We start from the raw sequence: 12927 nt of genomic DNA, 5'->3' as shown, positions 1-12927 counted from the left end.
AAAGCAGACACAGCCTTCTCTACAACCAGAAGCTGTGACAGTTGTGAAGTTACAAAAACAGGAACTACACCAAAGAAAGTAGATTAAGTATTTTTATTTATCTTTTGAAGAAAGCAAAAGTACTGAAGTAATTCAATTTTTTAATATTTTTTCCTGTCTAATCTTATTTTTGTAATTCTTATGCTGTTTAGAGCTTCTCAATAAGATCAAATAAAAATTCCCTACCAAAGTTTGCCAGACTAGTTCAAGGAGTTTGTGTCAGCTTAAAAATGATCTCTCTTGAGAACTTCCTGAAAGAATAAATCCATCCTTTATCAGGCTGTATAAGTAGCAGCATATTACAATTATTGCCTTGAAGTGTTGTTGGATTTTAAAAGGAGTATAAATTCTAATCACCTTCAAGTGGAGTCACCTGGTCACCAAAAAGCACAGCCTGCATCATACTGGTACCATCAGATAAAAAGGAGTTTGGAACACCTAGTGAAAGCAGTGTAATTAGCATTTCTTGACCCTCACTGGCAACAGAAGATTTGCCCTGATTTCCTCATTCCTCAGGCAGGATGGACAGCCAGGAGCAGTCATAGCACACAACATGAAATTATCTGTCCACAGTCAATTAAATTATCCATGCATTCTCCTGGGCTGCAAAGAGAATGTACCATGGGCATGTATTATTCATTTAGGAACTATTTCATTAATTTCTTATTGATGAGGATGTCTGATCCCACTTATCCCACTGGAGGGCCTTACAATGCACAACACTTTTACAAGTCCTTTGAAGCTCTTGGCATTCTGGAAATGTTATGGGTCATTCCTTCACTGCTGGAGCTTGTTCCCCACACTCAGAGCTGAAGTGTCACTGGATAATGAGTTACAGCTCTGCAAGGCAGCTGACCCTGCAGTGAACAGGAGCCACAGAGTTTCCACACCTGGTTTTTCCCTGCATGGAGATCACAAAAGTGTTTTCAGAGAAAGCTGTCCCTCTGTATGAAAGGCAAGATCCAGAGCAACAGAAGACAGCTCTGGATGTAAGATCTATGATGACACATAGGGAGCTAGACAGTCAGCCTAAAAAAATGAGGAAGGGAACAGAAAGTGAAGTTTCTTGTGTAGGATTTCTTTTAGACAGAGGTTAGAGCACTTTGAAAAGCTGAACTTCTTCCTATCTGGTTATTCCATGTCCTGAAGAACCCCTTGCTTAGTGCTAAAGAGCAAGTAAGGAAAACAGAATGACTCTCATGCTGAAAAGATATTTTAAAAGATGAAAACTTATACATTAGAGACTTACTCCTACAGCATGAAAAATTACATTTGAGGAAATCACTGGAAGCAGGGAAACAATCAAGATAAAAAGTCCCAGCAATTAAGCCCTGCTTACAGAGTGGGGTAGAGAGAAAAAGCCCAGAATAATTTACAGTCACTGCTGACCCAGAGGACTGTGGTCCTTATCCAACACTTGTGTAATTCATGTCACTGGAAGGCAGATACTCTCCATCAACTGCCATGAACAAGTGTGAAGATAGTGTTAAACTGCAAGAATCCCTGTGGATAGACAAAGCCCTTGGAGATCTGTCCTGGACTGATGAAATGAATCTGAAAACATGTCAAAGATCTCAAGCAACAGAAGGTGAATATTCAGATCCTGGAGTTCTCTCTGCTACATGTCAATGTATTATTTGGAACCTTAACACTTCTTGTTTCTTCAAACAGCGTTAAAATCCTCCTTAAAACCCACTCAGGCCTAGATCTACAATGCAGCTCAGAATCTGAACAGGTAGATCTTTTCTTCTTGTGAGCAGAAAGGACCTTCATCTATGGTCATTTTTTGCAGCTGCTGCACCATTCTTATTAGCTGCACTGCAATGAGCTATTTTAATTTACTTTCTTCTCCAAAAAGAAGAACATGACAATTTCATGATCAGACTAAAACCTCAAAATTGAGGTTTACCTGAAACCTAAAAGAAATCCAATCCAATCCATCCAGCTCCTACTAGCACCTTGAAGCCAGAAGTCCACATTAGGAACTAGTGTCATCAAGGATCAAATGAGGAAATTGTTTGTTTCATTATCCTTAATTTCAAAATAATTCAATGATCTGTATTTAATACTCACTGTGCAGCTATTACGAAGGGCTTCAAATTTACGCTGGATTTCATCTCTATGTGCCTAAAGGAGGTAAGAAGTTCATCATCAATTTTTCATACATTAGAATTCGAGAATGCTGTTGCTAAACAAACTGCAGAACAGTCTACCAGCAAGCAAAGTTTGGAAGGCAGATGCTGCAGGCTATGAAAGCACTTTGTAGTGGCAAAGGACTGATTAGCAAAAGTCCCATCCTATTTAATCAAAATACACCTCTGCTCCCAACTCTGAAGTGCTTTAGGAAAATGTACAAGCTCAAGAATGGAATTATGTACCAGGTTCCATCTGAAATGGGCACCAGAAGACTTGTTGATCCCATGTTAAGTTTTTACATTCTTGACATTTTAATTTGAGTTGGTTTCGTTTCTGTATCCCGATTGGTGTTTCATAGAAAATAAACACTGCACACAATTTAATGCTTGCAAAGAAAAACTACAGTGATGTATAATGCAAGCTACCCCAAACAGCTCTGCCAATCTACCTGAATCCTACCATAAAGTCACATTTAAGCCCGAGCCTCTCTAAAAACCAGTGATAAAACATAATAATCAATTCTTTGGAGGACAGCATCTAAAGTACAGAAAAGTTCATACACTCATATTAAAGAATGCAGTATTGCATGCACCATTTTTATCCCCTAATTTACAAGCAAAGCATGACAAAGCAAAAAGTTCTTGTTTCAGCCTCGTGGCCTCTCTCAAAATTCAAAGTGATTTAACAAGTGTCTACTGTCATGTGCTATCTGAAAACTTAACAAAGGAAAGGTTACTGCTCAAGCACATCCAGCCACCTTTCTTCATTCAGAATATTTTCCTTAGAGCCAAGAGACTAAACAGGAAAAAAAAAAAATGTTCAGCAGAAGTCAAATATGAGAGCTTGAAAGCTATCTTACCATGACAGGTAATGTGAGAAATAAAAGTATGTAAAAAACTCCATGACAGGAATAGCCCCAAGCCTGCTTGGCTGGGCTGTCTGACAGCAGCTGGTCCAGCACTACCAGTTTGCCCCATTAACTGGAGCAATAACTGAGTGAACACAGGTCATGAATATTCATCTGTTTCACTGCTGGGACAGGATCCCAAGTGCATTGCCAGCCCCCTGGCAGTGACAGTGGCTGTTATGCAAAGCTCTCAGCTGGGAAGGGACTGCCTCAGTTCTGAGCAACAAGAACCCAATGCCATTTCTATTCAGTTATTCTTAGGCCTCGATGCTGTTGCTGCACTTGCCCAGCCTGTGCCCACTTTAGAACTGAGAGAATGGTTCTGCCATTCATCTACCCAAAGCATCAGCATAATACCTGCCCCCGTGCCAGCTGAGCCCCCCTCCCCTCCCAAAAACCAGCAATGGCAGCAAGATTCAAACAGTTCTTTGATTAAATGCCACTGGAGCACAAGAATGTACATTTCCAACACTTCCAAATGACAGGATTTGAAGGTCATTACAGGCTGCTGCTCAAAGGGGGGTTAGCTGGTAGCAGGTCAAACTCTCTACCCACAACCCTGGGAATCTTTTGTGGAGGAAATATTTCTTAGAATCAAACAGTTTGAAAGCATCCTTTGTGCTCAAGAGACAGCAACCAGCAGCATATAATCTAGAACTCCATTTACAGGGGTTGGGGTGGAAGAGGGTGGCAGGACTTGAACTTCGTTTTCCTTTCTATCACTCACACACCTCACCAGACACACATGACAATTTTTCTTGAAAGTAGCTTTGGAATAAAATTCTGTGTTAGAAGACTCTCCCTAGGAATTTGGTGGGAGAATTATGGTATATATACCCCTGAATTTTATATATATATATATACCCCCGAATAAGTATCCTCAAAGCAGGGTAACTGATAGGAAAAAAAAAAAAAATCATCAAAACATTTATGACCATCAAGTACTTCCAAACTCATGAGCTATTATTTAAATAAGTAAATCACAGAGTTAAACTCCTAACAATAACAATTTCAGATGCAACTTTCACCTCAAAACAAAAGTAATGATGCTCCTACAAGCCATCTGTCAGTTTAGGCAGCAATGAACCATTACTCAGAAGTATTCAAATGGTTAAAGGTAAAATTTGACATTTTAGCCATTCATGCCTCTATCAACACAAGGCACAATTCATACCCATTTCTGAAAATTAAAAATTAGATCACATATTTATTTATTTTTAACCTCTTTATGAAACATGCAGCTACATAACTCTAGTGTGTATCTGAGGTCACAGGACAAGTTCCAGGGCTCACCGTGAGGGCTTGGATCTCCTCCTCTGCCTCGGCCGTGGTCTCCTCCAGCTCGGTCTTGGCCTCGCGGAGCTGGTTCTCCAGGGCTGTCCGTGCAGCCTGCAGCCCAGTGATCTGGGATTCCCTCTCCTGCAGGGTCAGCTGCAGCTCGGTCAGCTGCCTCTTCAGCTCCAGCTTTTGTTCTTCGTGCTCTAGGCTAACCTGAAGAAAGTCACAGTAGTACCCAAATGTTACTAACAAAGACACGACAGGCAATGGAGTCTTGTTTCAGAGCCCGCTTTAAGATGCCATTGCCACATCTGTTCCCAAAATCACAACCTGACAGACTGCTTAAGGCACTGAGAAATCAAGGGCACAGCTTTGTTTACTCCCTAAAATCTACACACAAGAATAGTTCCAGCTGAAACTCAAACATATCAAACACTGATATAAAATGTTGAAGTAGTTTGTGATGAACTTCCTTCATGAAGCTAAGAGTCTCTAAGGATCTTTATTTGGGAATCTCTGGGCATACATTACATACATTTTGCAATTGACTTCCATGTTTCATCTTCCCTTCAGATTCCTTTTACAGAAATCCACCAGCTCATCTGGCTCTGGGTTTACCTGAACAGCTTCTGATGAAGGTTTCCTTGCAGCACACAGGGATAAACATGTCACTCCAGGGATACGAAATAAACAACCAAAACAGATCTCAGTGTTCAGAATCAATTCCAAACCTTAGCACCTTCTTCAGGCTGCCTGCTATCCCAAGGGAATCTGTGTTGTGCCTGAGATGTGTGACAAGGCTGTCAGAAACCTTACACTGGTCTCAGTCAGCTTCTGGCCAAAGTAGGACAGGTTGGTTGTTCAACAACCTTAGCTGATGGAAAGATTTCAGCCTTAGCTGCAAATTAGCGGACTGAGACTGGAGAAGAATTTGTAGAACCAAACTAGTTAATACAACATTAAAACTGAAGCACAGCTCACAGATCTTTTAAGAGTATATTTCCATATAACTGTTAGGTTTTCTTTTCAGAAAACTCTGAAAATGGTGCATGAAGCAGCAGTTCCTTTTTTCTTACAGCAATTCTGCTGTGTCCTTTGCTTTCTAAGCTGTAGGCTCTAAGGCTACAGGTTATCTGCCTGGTCATTGTACATTGCTGAGCTATTATTCTCTACCCAGACAATATTATAAGGGTATTGTACAAACAAACACAGAAATGGAATTCTGAAATGGCAAGATGATCTAAAAGCTCAGATTCAGCATGACAAGTCCTTAATACTTCCATTTATCTCCTTTTAATGAGCTTTTAATTTTCTTTATTAACTAAAACACTCTCAAATACCACTACAACAAGTTAATTCTAGTTCTCACTGTATTGACAAAATGGGGTACATTTAGGAAAGTTTGTTGAGAGGGATTAGAGCCATGTTTTCACCTCTCTCAGCCGTGTCTCCAACTCCAGCAGGCGGTTCTTGTCAGTGTGATCTTGGTGACTCATCTTTTCCAATTGTTCTTCTAATTTTCGATTCTGGGCCTCCAACTTTCCAGCTTGTGTTTCCAAGTAGAACTTCTGTTGCCTCAGCTCTGAAATCATCTCCTCTTGGGCTTTCCTGATAGGAGAAATGCACAAGTCACAAACCCGAAATGCCCTTAACATGTGTCCTTCCACTGGGGTCAAGTAAAGACAACAGAAGTTTGCTGGGAAGTAGAACAGTTAAAGTTCATGGCTTAAATTCTACATCCCAGCTAAAAAGAAAAAATTCTAATGTATTCATCAACATATGCCCAGAGCACTAAAATTCCATATTTGCCAGTTGCACAAAAGAATCTTGTGGAGGGTAATCTATAATGCTATTTAAGGTACAATTAACTCTACTCATTTCATCAGTTCCTTGTCACATGTTTTTCTATAGGGGAAGAATAAATTCTGAGAGTTGCTTTCTCAGAGTGTATTTCCATGAGACAAGAGGAACCCCATGCTTTAGGATTGGGAGTAGTGTGTTGGGGGCTTTTGAAAGTTGTAATGGGCATAGAACTTGACTTACACTGAAGTGAAGCTTTTGCTGTCTCAAAGTCTTAATCCACAAACTGAACAAAAATAATTACTTGTTCTCATAAGAATTTGGAGAGCTGGCAATTATTAATTGTTATCATGTGAAATAGACACTCAAAAAAAAAAAATAAAAGGTCTTTCTGCATTATTTACAGTTCCTGGAATTATCATGCATTGGAAAATTCTGCCTCATAGAGTGCTTTCTACTTAGAAGCCTCACAAAGCTCTACATATATTAATGAATTAATATTTTAAGAAGTTCACTGTGAGATAAGCTGTTATTAATCCTACCCCAGAGAAATTATGTGGGTTGCCCAAGATCAAATAGGAAGACTTAACAAAACTAAAAATAGGACTTAAGTCTTCTGACTCACATTTCTGTGCATTGCAAGCAAAACCACCCTTTGCCCTCTCTGTTTTTTTTAATTTACCTCTACAGATTATTGTCAGCCAGAACTGCCAAATGGTGTTATTTCATTTCCTGCTGTTTACTGGGCTATCTTCTCAGGAACCTGATAATCATTGGTTTCCTCAGATACTGCTGGAACAAAAGCTTGCAGAGCTCCCCTCTCCTCTGAAGAGTTTAATCACTAGCTCTCCTCTTGATGCATGCTCAGATTAGCTGCAGCTTTTGTGGGTTCAAAATGCAGTCCAACAACAATTTATACATTTTCAACAGCCCAATTCACAAAATAAGCACAAATTCATTAACTAACTGCATGCATAATTAAGCAATTTTCTCTCAAAATGTTGCTAATTCTGTACTGTCTCCTACCAATCCTGCAAAGTTCAGCATTTGACAGTATGTCTCTCAATAATCTAGTTTAAATTGTATGTTAAAACTTTATTATATGTTTTTCTTGTTTCCTGTGGCTCTCCAGTCAAGGATATGGCTCCCAGAGGATGCTTTAATTCCTTAAACTCAATTCAGCACCCATGACTGAGACATTCAACCTTCCATACACTAAAGAGCTCCACCTCGAGACATTTCTGTTTTATTTTAGACTAAAGGTAAGTTATGGCTTTTGCTGCCTCAACAAACTCCCTGGGTGATTAACTGGAGGTCATCTGGAGCATTAAGCAACATGATTAAGTTCCTCAGTTATTTCTGTGAATATTTTTGGTTGCTAAAGCTGAAATAAATTGCAAGATATTTGAAATGCAATGAAAATTGGAGCCATTACATATCTGGAGGCATAATGACCACAAAAAGGGACTGAAACCAAAGCAAGTCTTTGCCAAAACTCATCCTTGTCTGATTCTATTCAATATTAGAGGTGAATCTATCCAAGTGCTTCCCACAAAGGCACTGCCTGATGTTGGATCCAGCAGCTGATGGACACTGTAACCCCTTTGTGCAAACCAAGCTGGTGAATCTCTGAACCCAGTAAGGGCAAATACTGTCTTAGCCCTGCCCTGCAGGAGGTATCAAACAACCCAGGCTTTTGCTACACTTGAAGTAGAACACCTCCAAGTCATTTATGAAGGAAAAACAACCTTGTAAGGATAAGGAATCTCAGCTAAAATCCAAAGAAAAATAAAGTCTGGGCAGACAAAAGGATAAGAAACAGAAGAATTCAAAAGCATGCAGAGAAATTCTTGGCTTAAATATCTAGTGTTCTTCCTCGTCTTCTCACCCATCAAGGCATGATGGAATGTTTGTGAGTGAAGAGTGTTTAATGTTTTCAATTTCAAAATCATGTGTCAGGGGAACTGAGTAAAATATAAATCTATTAGCAATGTTTATGTTTAAAGGAGGAATGTATGCTTCTCCAGGGGTATTTTAGACATAAAATTATTAGTATTCATTTAATATATCTGGCAAACCTACACAAATCACCTGCCTTAGGAAATGCTCCAAAGTAAACACTGTAATACAAACCAATTTTCCCAGACATGTTTGAGAAAACACAAAATACAGTGAGCCCCAACTATTTGAAGAAGGGAGCATATTTTTGAAAGGCTATCAGTGAAAAACAAGCAGGGAGCAGAGCAGGCCTGCAAAAAAGAGCTACTTTTATATGGTGAATCAGAGAATCACTTCAATTGGAAAAGGCTTTAAGGTCATCTTCCTGAGACCTGTTCAGCAGTGACAGAGCTGCCACACTTACATGTTCCTCTGGGTAAAGAGGCTGCTGTTTGCTGCCAGTTTGTTGGCCTCAGACAATTCCACAATTCTCTGCTCCAGTGACCTGATCTTGGAATCCATTGCATTGATCATCTGAAACACAGCAGTGAGCCTTTGAGACTGCACAATGCGACCAGTCACAAAAATAAAATTTATAAAAAAATCTGAACATTTTCCAGAAACAAAAAAGAATTAAAAGAAAACTGATCAAATGGCCAAAATGAGCAACACAAATGCAATTACTGAAGCTATTTGCAGCTTCTTGCTACTGCTTTAATGTTAAGAAAAAGCAACCATTCAAGGCCCAAAATGAGGGGTACACAAAGCTGCATGGCTTTTTTAAAGGAAATATTCATGAAGACACTCTGAATTTTTTTAAAAATGTCTCTTAACATTCATATTAATCAATTAACTTCCTTCAAAGCAGCTCAGCAGCACTACAGAACCTCAAACAAGATTATCTAGCTTGAAATCAGCTTTAGAAAGCTACTCTTCAACCAGCTTTGATTTCCAGCTCAACACCACATACCGCCTTCTGTTCAGCCAGAACTTTGCATTTCTCACGTGCTTCTTCTTCATGTCTTCTGAGCATATTCTCAAGTGCCTCCTTATCTGCAAGATCCTTCTTCATCTGATTTTCCAACACCTAAATGAAGACATTTCTTTTGTCTAAATTATATCTGTTTCACTGGGCAAAGGGCAAGCAGAAAGAAAATCATCAATATAGATTTTTTTTAGTAAGCAATTGGTCATATCTCAAGCAAAATTCAATCCATGATGCAATTGCATGAAATCCATGGAAGAGCAAACTCCAAAAAGAGCACTCTCTCAGTTATCTCTGAAGACTGAATTTAACAATAAGATTTTATAGAGATATGAAGATACTCTAGGCATTTTATTTATTGAGTCATATAAACTGTGTTCAATAATTGTTCCAGCCTAATGCAACAGGGACACAGAAAAGCCTCTCTACCCCAATATGTGCAGCTGAAGAAATAGGAAAGTGCCCGTCCTTTGGCTGCCCTACCAACATGGCTCACAAGTAATTTGGGAGTTCCATAGGTAGGGATGAGAAGGCAACTGAGACCACATGAATTCTTCCAGTCAGACACAAAAATCTAACAGCAAAGTAAAAAACTTCTTTTTGTGGCACAAATAGTTGCCATTGGGAACTGGACTGAAGTAATGAACTGCTACATTTTTCTAGACATGCATGTTGTGTATGTATGACCAGAGTTATAAATCAGTTGTGAAACTGAAGGTCTCTTCCTTCAATAAAAAGTTGATCAAAGGCACAAATTCTGGACACCACAGGATAGTTGTTACTTTTCCAGTTACAAAAACTCCATGTCCTGTTATTCCTTTGAACCTCTTATACCTGGCTTCCTGATTTCTCCTATTAAACCCTACATCATTGGGGCCCATAATACACCAGTTCTCTTTTTATTTTTATTTTTTCCAATGCTTATCCTCTTTTCCAGATTTTATATCACCACTTATTTTTCAACATCTACATCTGATCTTCCTGCTTTCTATCACTCTCCTCTCATTACTGATAACCACATGCTCTGATCTGCCAGCAAATCTTACTTGTTTTTTTCTTCATATTTCTCCCACAGAAATTTCTTCTCTCCTCTTAAATACCACATCCTCTCACATTTCAGCAAAAATGTGGAATTAAAGTATTAGATAAATGTACAAGATGAAGACTGTTCCTACTGAGAATAATTTGTTCTTATGAAAGATTCTTAAAAAATGCATTTACTGGCTGTTATATTGCAAGCTCTTTAGAAAAATCCTTAGCCAGTGCACATACTCCTATTTGCCAGCTTGTTTTCCCTAATTTTAGATGGTGTCTATTTCTAACTGTTTGTTAATGCTACTCTGGAAAAGACAAAAACAAAGTGGGTGGTTTCTGTGGCTTTTTGGCAGATGTTCCAGCTCCAAGATGGAATTTCAGAAATGGTCTACTATTTGTTGCATTTAAAACTTGCAGGTAGGCTGAGTGAACACTCATAGAAAATCAGTGGGAACTGAAAGCTTCTTCAGGGTGTGAGATCCAACAGCATTAACTAAGTATTATTTAGTCATCAAAAGTCAAATTAAAACCAACAAATGCCTTCCTGTAGTCCTGGCTTCAAATGCTACCTCTCCTAATCCAGTGCCACAGACAGATAAGGTACAATGGCAGAAAAAATAGGAGGAAACTGATTTATGTTCCACAAGCTCCCTGAAAATTGCAGCAATGGCAACAAGAAGGCAACTCACAAGACAAAGCAATCAGAGCCTAAAAGCAACTGTTTTTCCCTGAACTCATTCTACCCACAAAAGCTTGTAGGAAGATAAGATATTTTTACTTTGAGTTTCTCCTCATAGAATTGTTCCTTCTGTTTCAGCTGCAACTCCAGATGTTGTGCTGCAATCTGAGCCTCACGGTGCTTCTCCTCCAGCTCCTAAAAGCAGCAAAAAAATCATATTCAGACACAAGGAAATGGTAGCTGCTGTGAATATGTGTTACACAGGTAATGTTACCAAACATTCATTCTCTATTTTTAAGGCTTCACACTATAAAAATCCCAAGTCCAGGGCTCTCATGGTAAAAAAACAAAAAAAAAAAAAAAGGCATTATGGACATTATCAATTTTTAGTTTCCATATTGCTGCTGACCCATCCACTGCAGATTGGGAACACTGCTAAGGACAAGGATTTCTACTTCCATGGTAAGAATCTCCATTTCCAAGTAAAATATACCCAAAGATAGGCCAAGGACATTTGGTGAAAACACATAGTTATAAACATTTTATAGCTGCAGTGGCATCACAGGAAGTTCAGATCTATTTTTAACAAGGTCTCACTTGTTTTCTTACAGCAGACCTCAATAACGGGGTACTGCTGTCTGTGCTTTTCATTCTGCATTCAGAGGGGGAATAGCATTTACTTTGCTCTATTCCTTGGACAAATGTTGTCAGAAATGCTATTTATAAATGGCTTCAAAAATGAAAAGTGCAGGATGCAATATATGTGATGGAACATCCCAGAATCTTTCTAGCCTCTTTATTTCAAATCAGAGTTTCAGCCATGCACAGTAAGTACTTAAATAATTTGTATTTCAAAAATCAGCTATTTCTGCAGTCTGACTATATTATTTGGGGTTTATCTATAATCACCTTTCAACAGGACACTTCTCAAGAGCCAAGCTTACAACTTTATGCTCATTTATTGTCATGTTTGTCATTCCAACAATTTCCTTAGAACAGGAGCAGGTCCAGGTCTGTCATTCACTACCACTGGGTTGACTCTTGCATAGACATGTTCAGGCACTGAGGAACATCTGGATCTTCTGTCTGCCCTCATTACTGCACAGAACAGGAAAATTTCCCAATATCTGTGTGTGGTTTAGTACTTTACATAGTATTTTGATATGCTTTTTCCTGATCTTCCTCATCTTGTAGGCTTTTTGCTCCAGTAATTGCAATAGACCTCCTTTTCCAGAAGTGAGAATCAAAGAGGAGGTTCACCAAAAGTAGGTCATCAACAGTGCCTAGTCCCTGACACTCCTGCATGGAATGGAGATTGCTGCTTTTTGCAATTGAAATATGTCTCCCAGCAACAAGAGGGACAACTCACCTCCCCCAGAAACCCACACGTTTCAGGTCCTGGCAGAGAATCAGACAACCAGATCAGCAGCAGCTTCAAAGCTCCCAGCATCAGACTGCTCATATTGTAGCAGGAGCTTCACCAGTTCCTGCAGTGGCACTTAACAGCCAGTGTGGGCTTAAAAAGGTAATCTCTCACCATTCCTGCTCTCACTCAGTATTCTCTATGTAGCACTGACTTTGTTATTGGCATCACAGCAATGATCTGCACTTCCAGGCAGGCAGAATTACCTTTTTTAACTTGTTTCTTACTTCTTCATTAGTTCCTTACAGAACTAATGAAGAAGTAAGATGAGCAGACGAGCAGGTACTTCTCAGGTACTGCCACATGAGTGTACATGAAAATCATGCCTCTGTTCAATCATTTCCACCTTATTCTATGCAATCCTGTATCTTCAACTCCCCTCTTACCTCTCTATACCAGGAAAAGTCAAAAATGTTTGAAAAGACAACTTGAGGGAAGGTACAGGGTAGGAGTGGAGGAAAAAAGAGTATCAGTACCCTGTGCTCCCAGATCAGTTTCAAGGGACTAGGAAAGACTCTACAGGATTACTTCTTCAATGCCTGTTTGACTTTTTCTATAAAATACCTCTCCAACATTCTGTCAGGACTCCATGGAAACTATCTATAAGAAGAGCTAAGCATATCCCATGGTGTAAAACAATTAGTTGATATTTCTGCCTTCCCTTCCACTTTCTCCTCCACAGAGAACTTAATCAAAACCAAGGAACA

The 12927-nt window shown here is 39.2% G+C and overlaps 1 protein-coding gene across 7 annotated transcripts in view; it reads right to left on the bottom strand.

Moving 5' to 3' along the window:
• The window catches only part of CIT (citron rho-interacting serine/threonine kinase), a 69334-nt gene that overhangs the window by 24431 nt on the left and 31976 nt on the right, over window positions 1-12927 (bottom strand). For all 7 annotated transcript variants that reach the window (XM_030231048.2, XM_050980532.1, XM_018916492.3 and 4 more), the window contains exons 19-24: window positions 10897-10992; window positions 9069-9185; window positions 8523-8632; window positions 5794-5968; window positions 4376-4573; window positions 2113-2166 (exon numbers count right to left, since the gene is read on the bottom strand). In XM_030231048.2, coding sequence (XP_030086908.1) covers window positions 2113-2166; window positions 4376-4573; window positions 5794-5968; window positions 8523-8632; window positions 9069-9185; window positions 10897-10992 — 750 coding nt within the window. The remainder of the gene's footprint in view (window positions 1-2112; window positions 2167-4375; window positions 4574-5793; window positions 5969-8522; window positions 8633-9068; window positions 9186-10896; window positions 10993-12927) is intronic.

The sequence above is a fragment of the Serinus canaria genome, chromosome 15, assembly GCF_022539315.1.
Source record: "Serinus canaria isolate serCan28SL12 chromosome 15, serCan2020, whole genome shotgun sequence".
Lineage (NCBI taxonomy): Eukaryota > Metazoa > Chordata > Aves > Passeriformes > Fringillidae > Serinus > Serinus canaria.
Note: the sequence above shows the minus strand (reverse complement) of the source record. Positions and strands in the feature narration are given on the sequence as shown.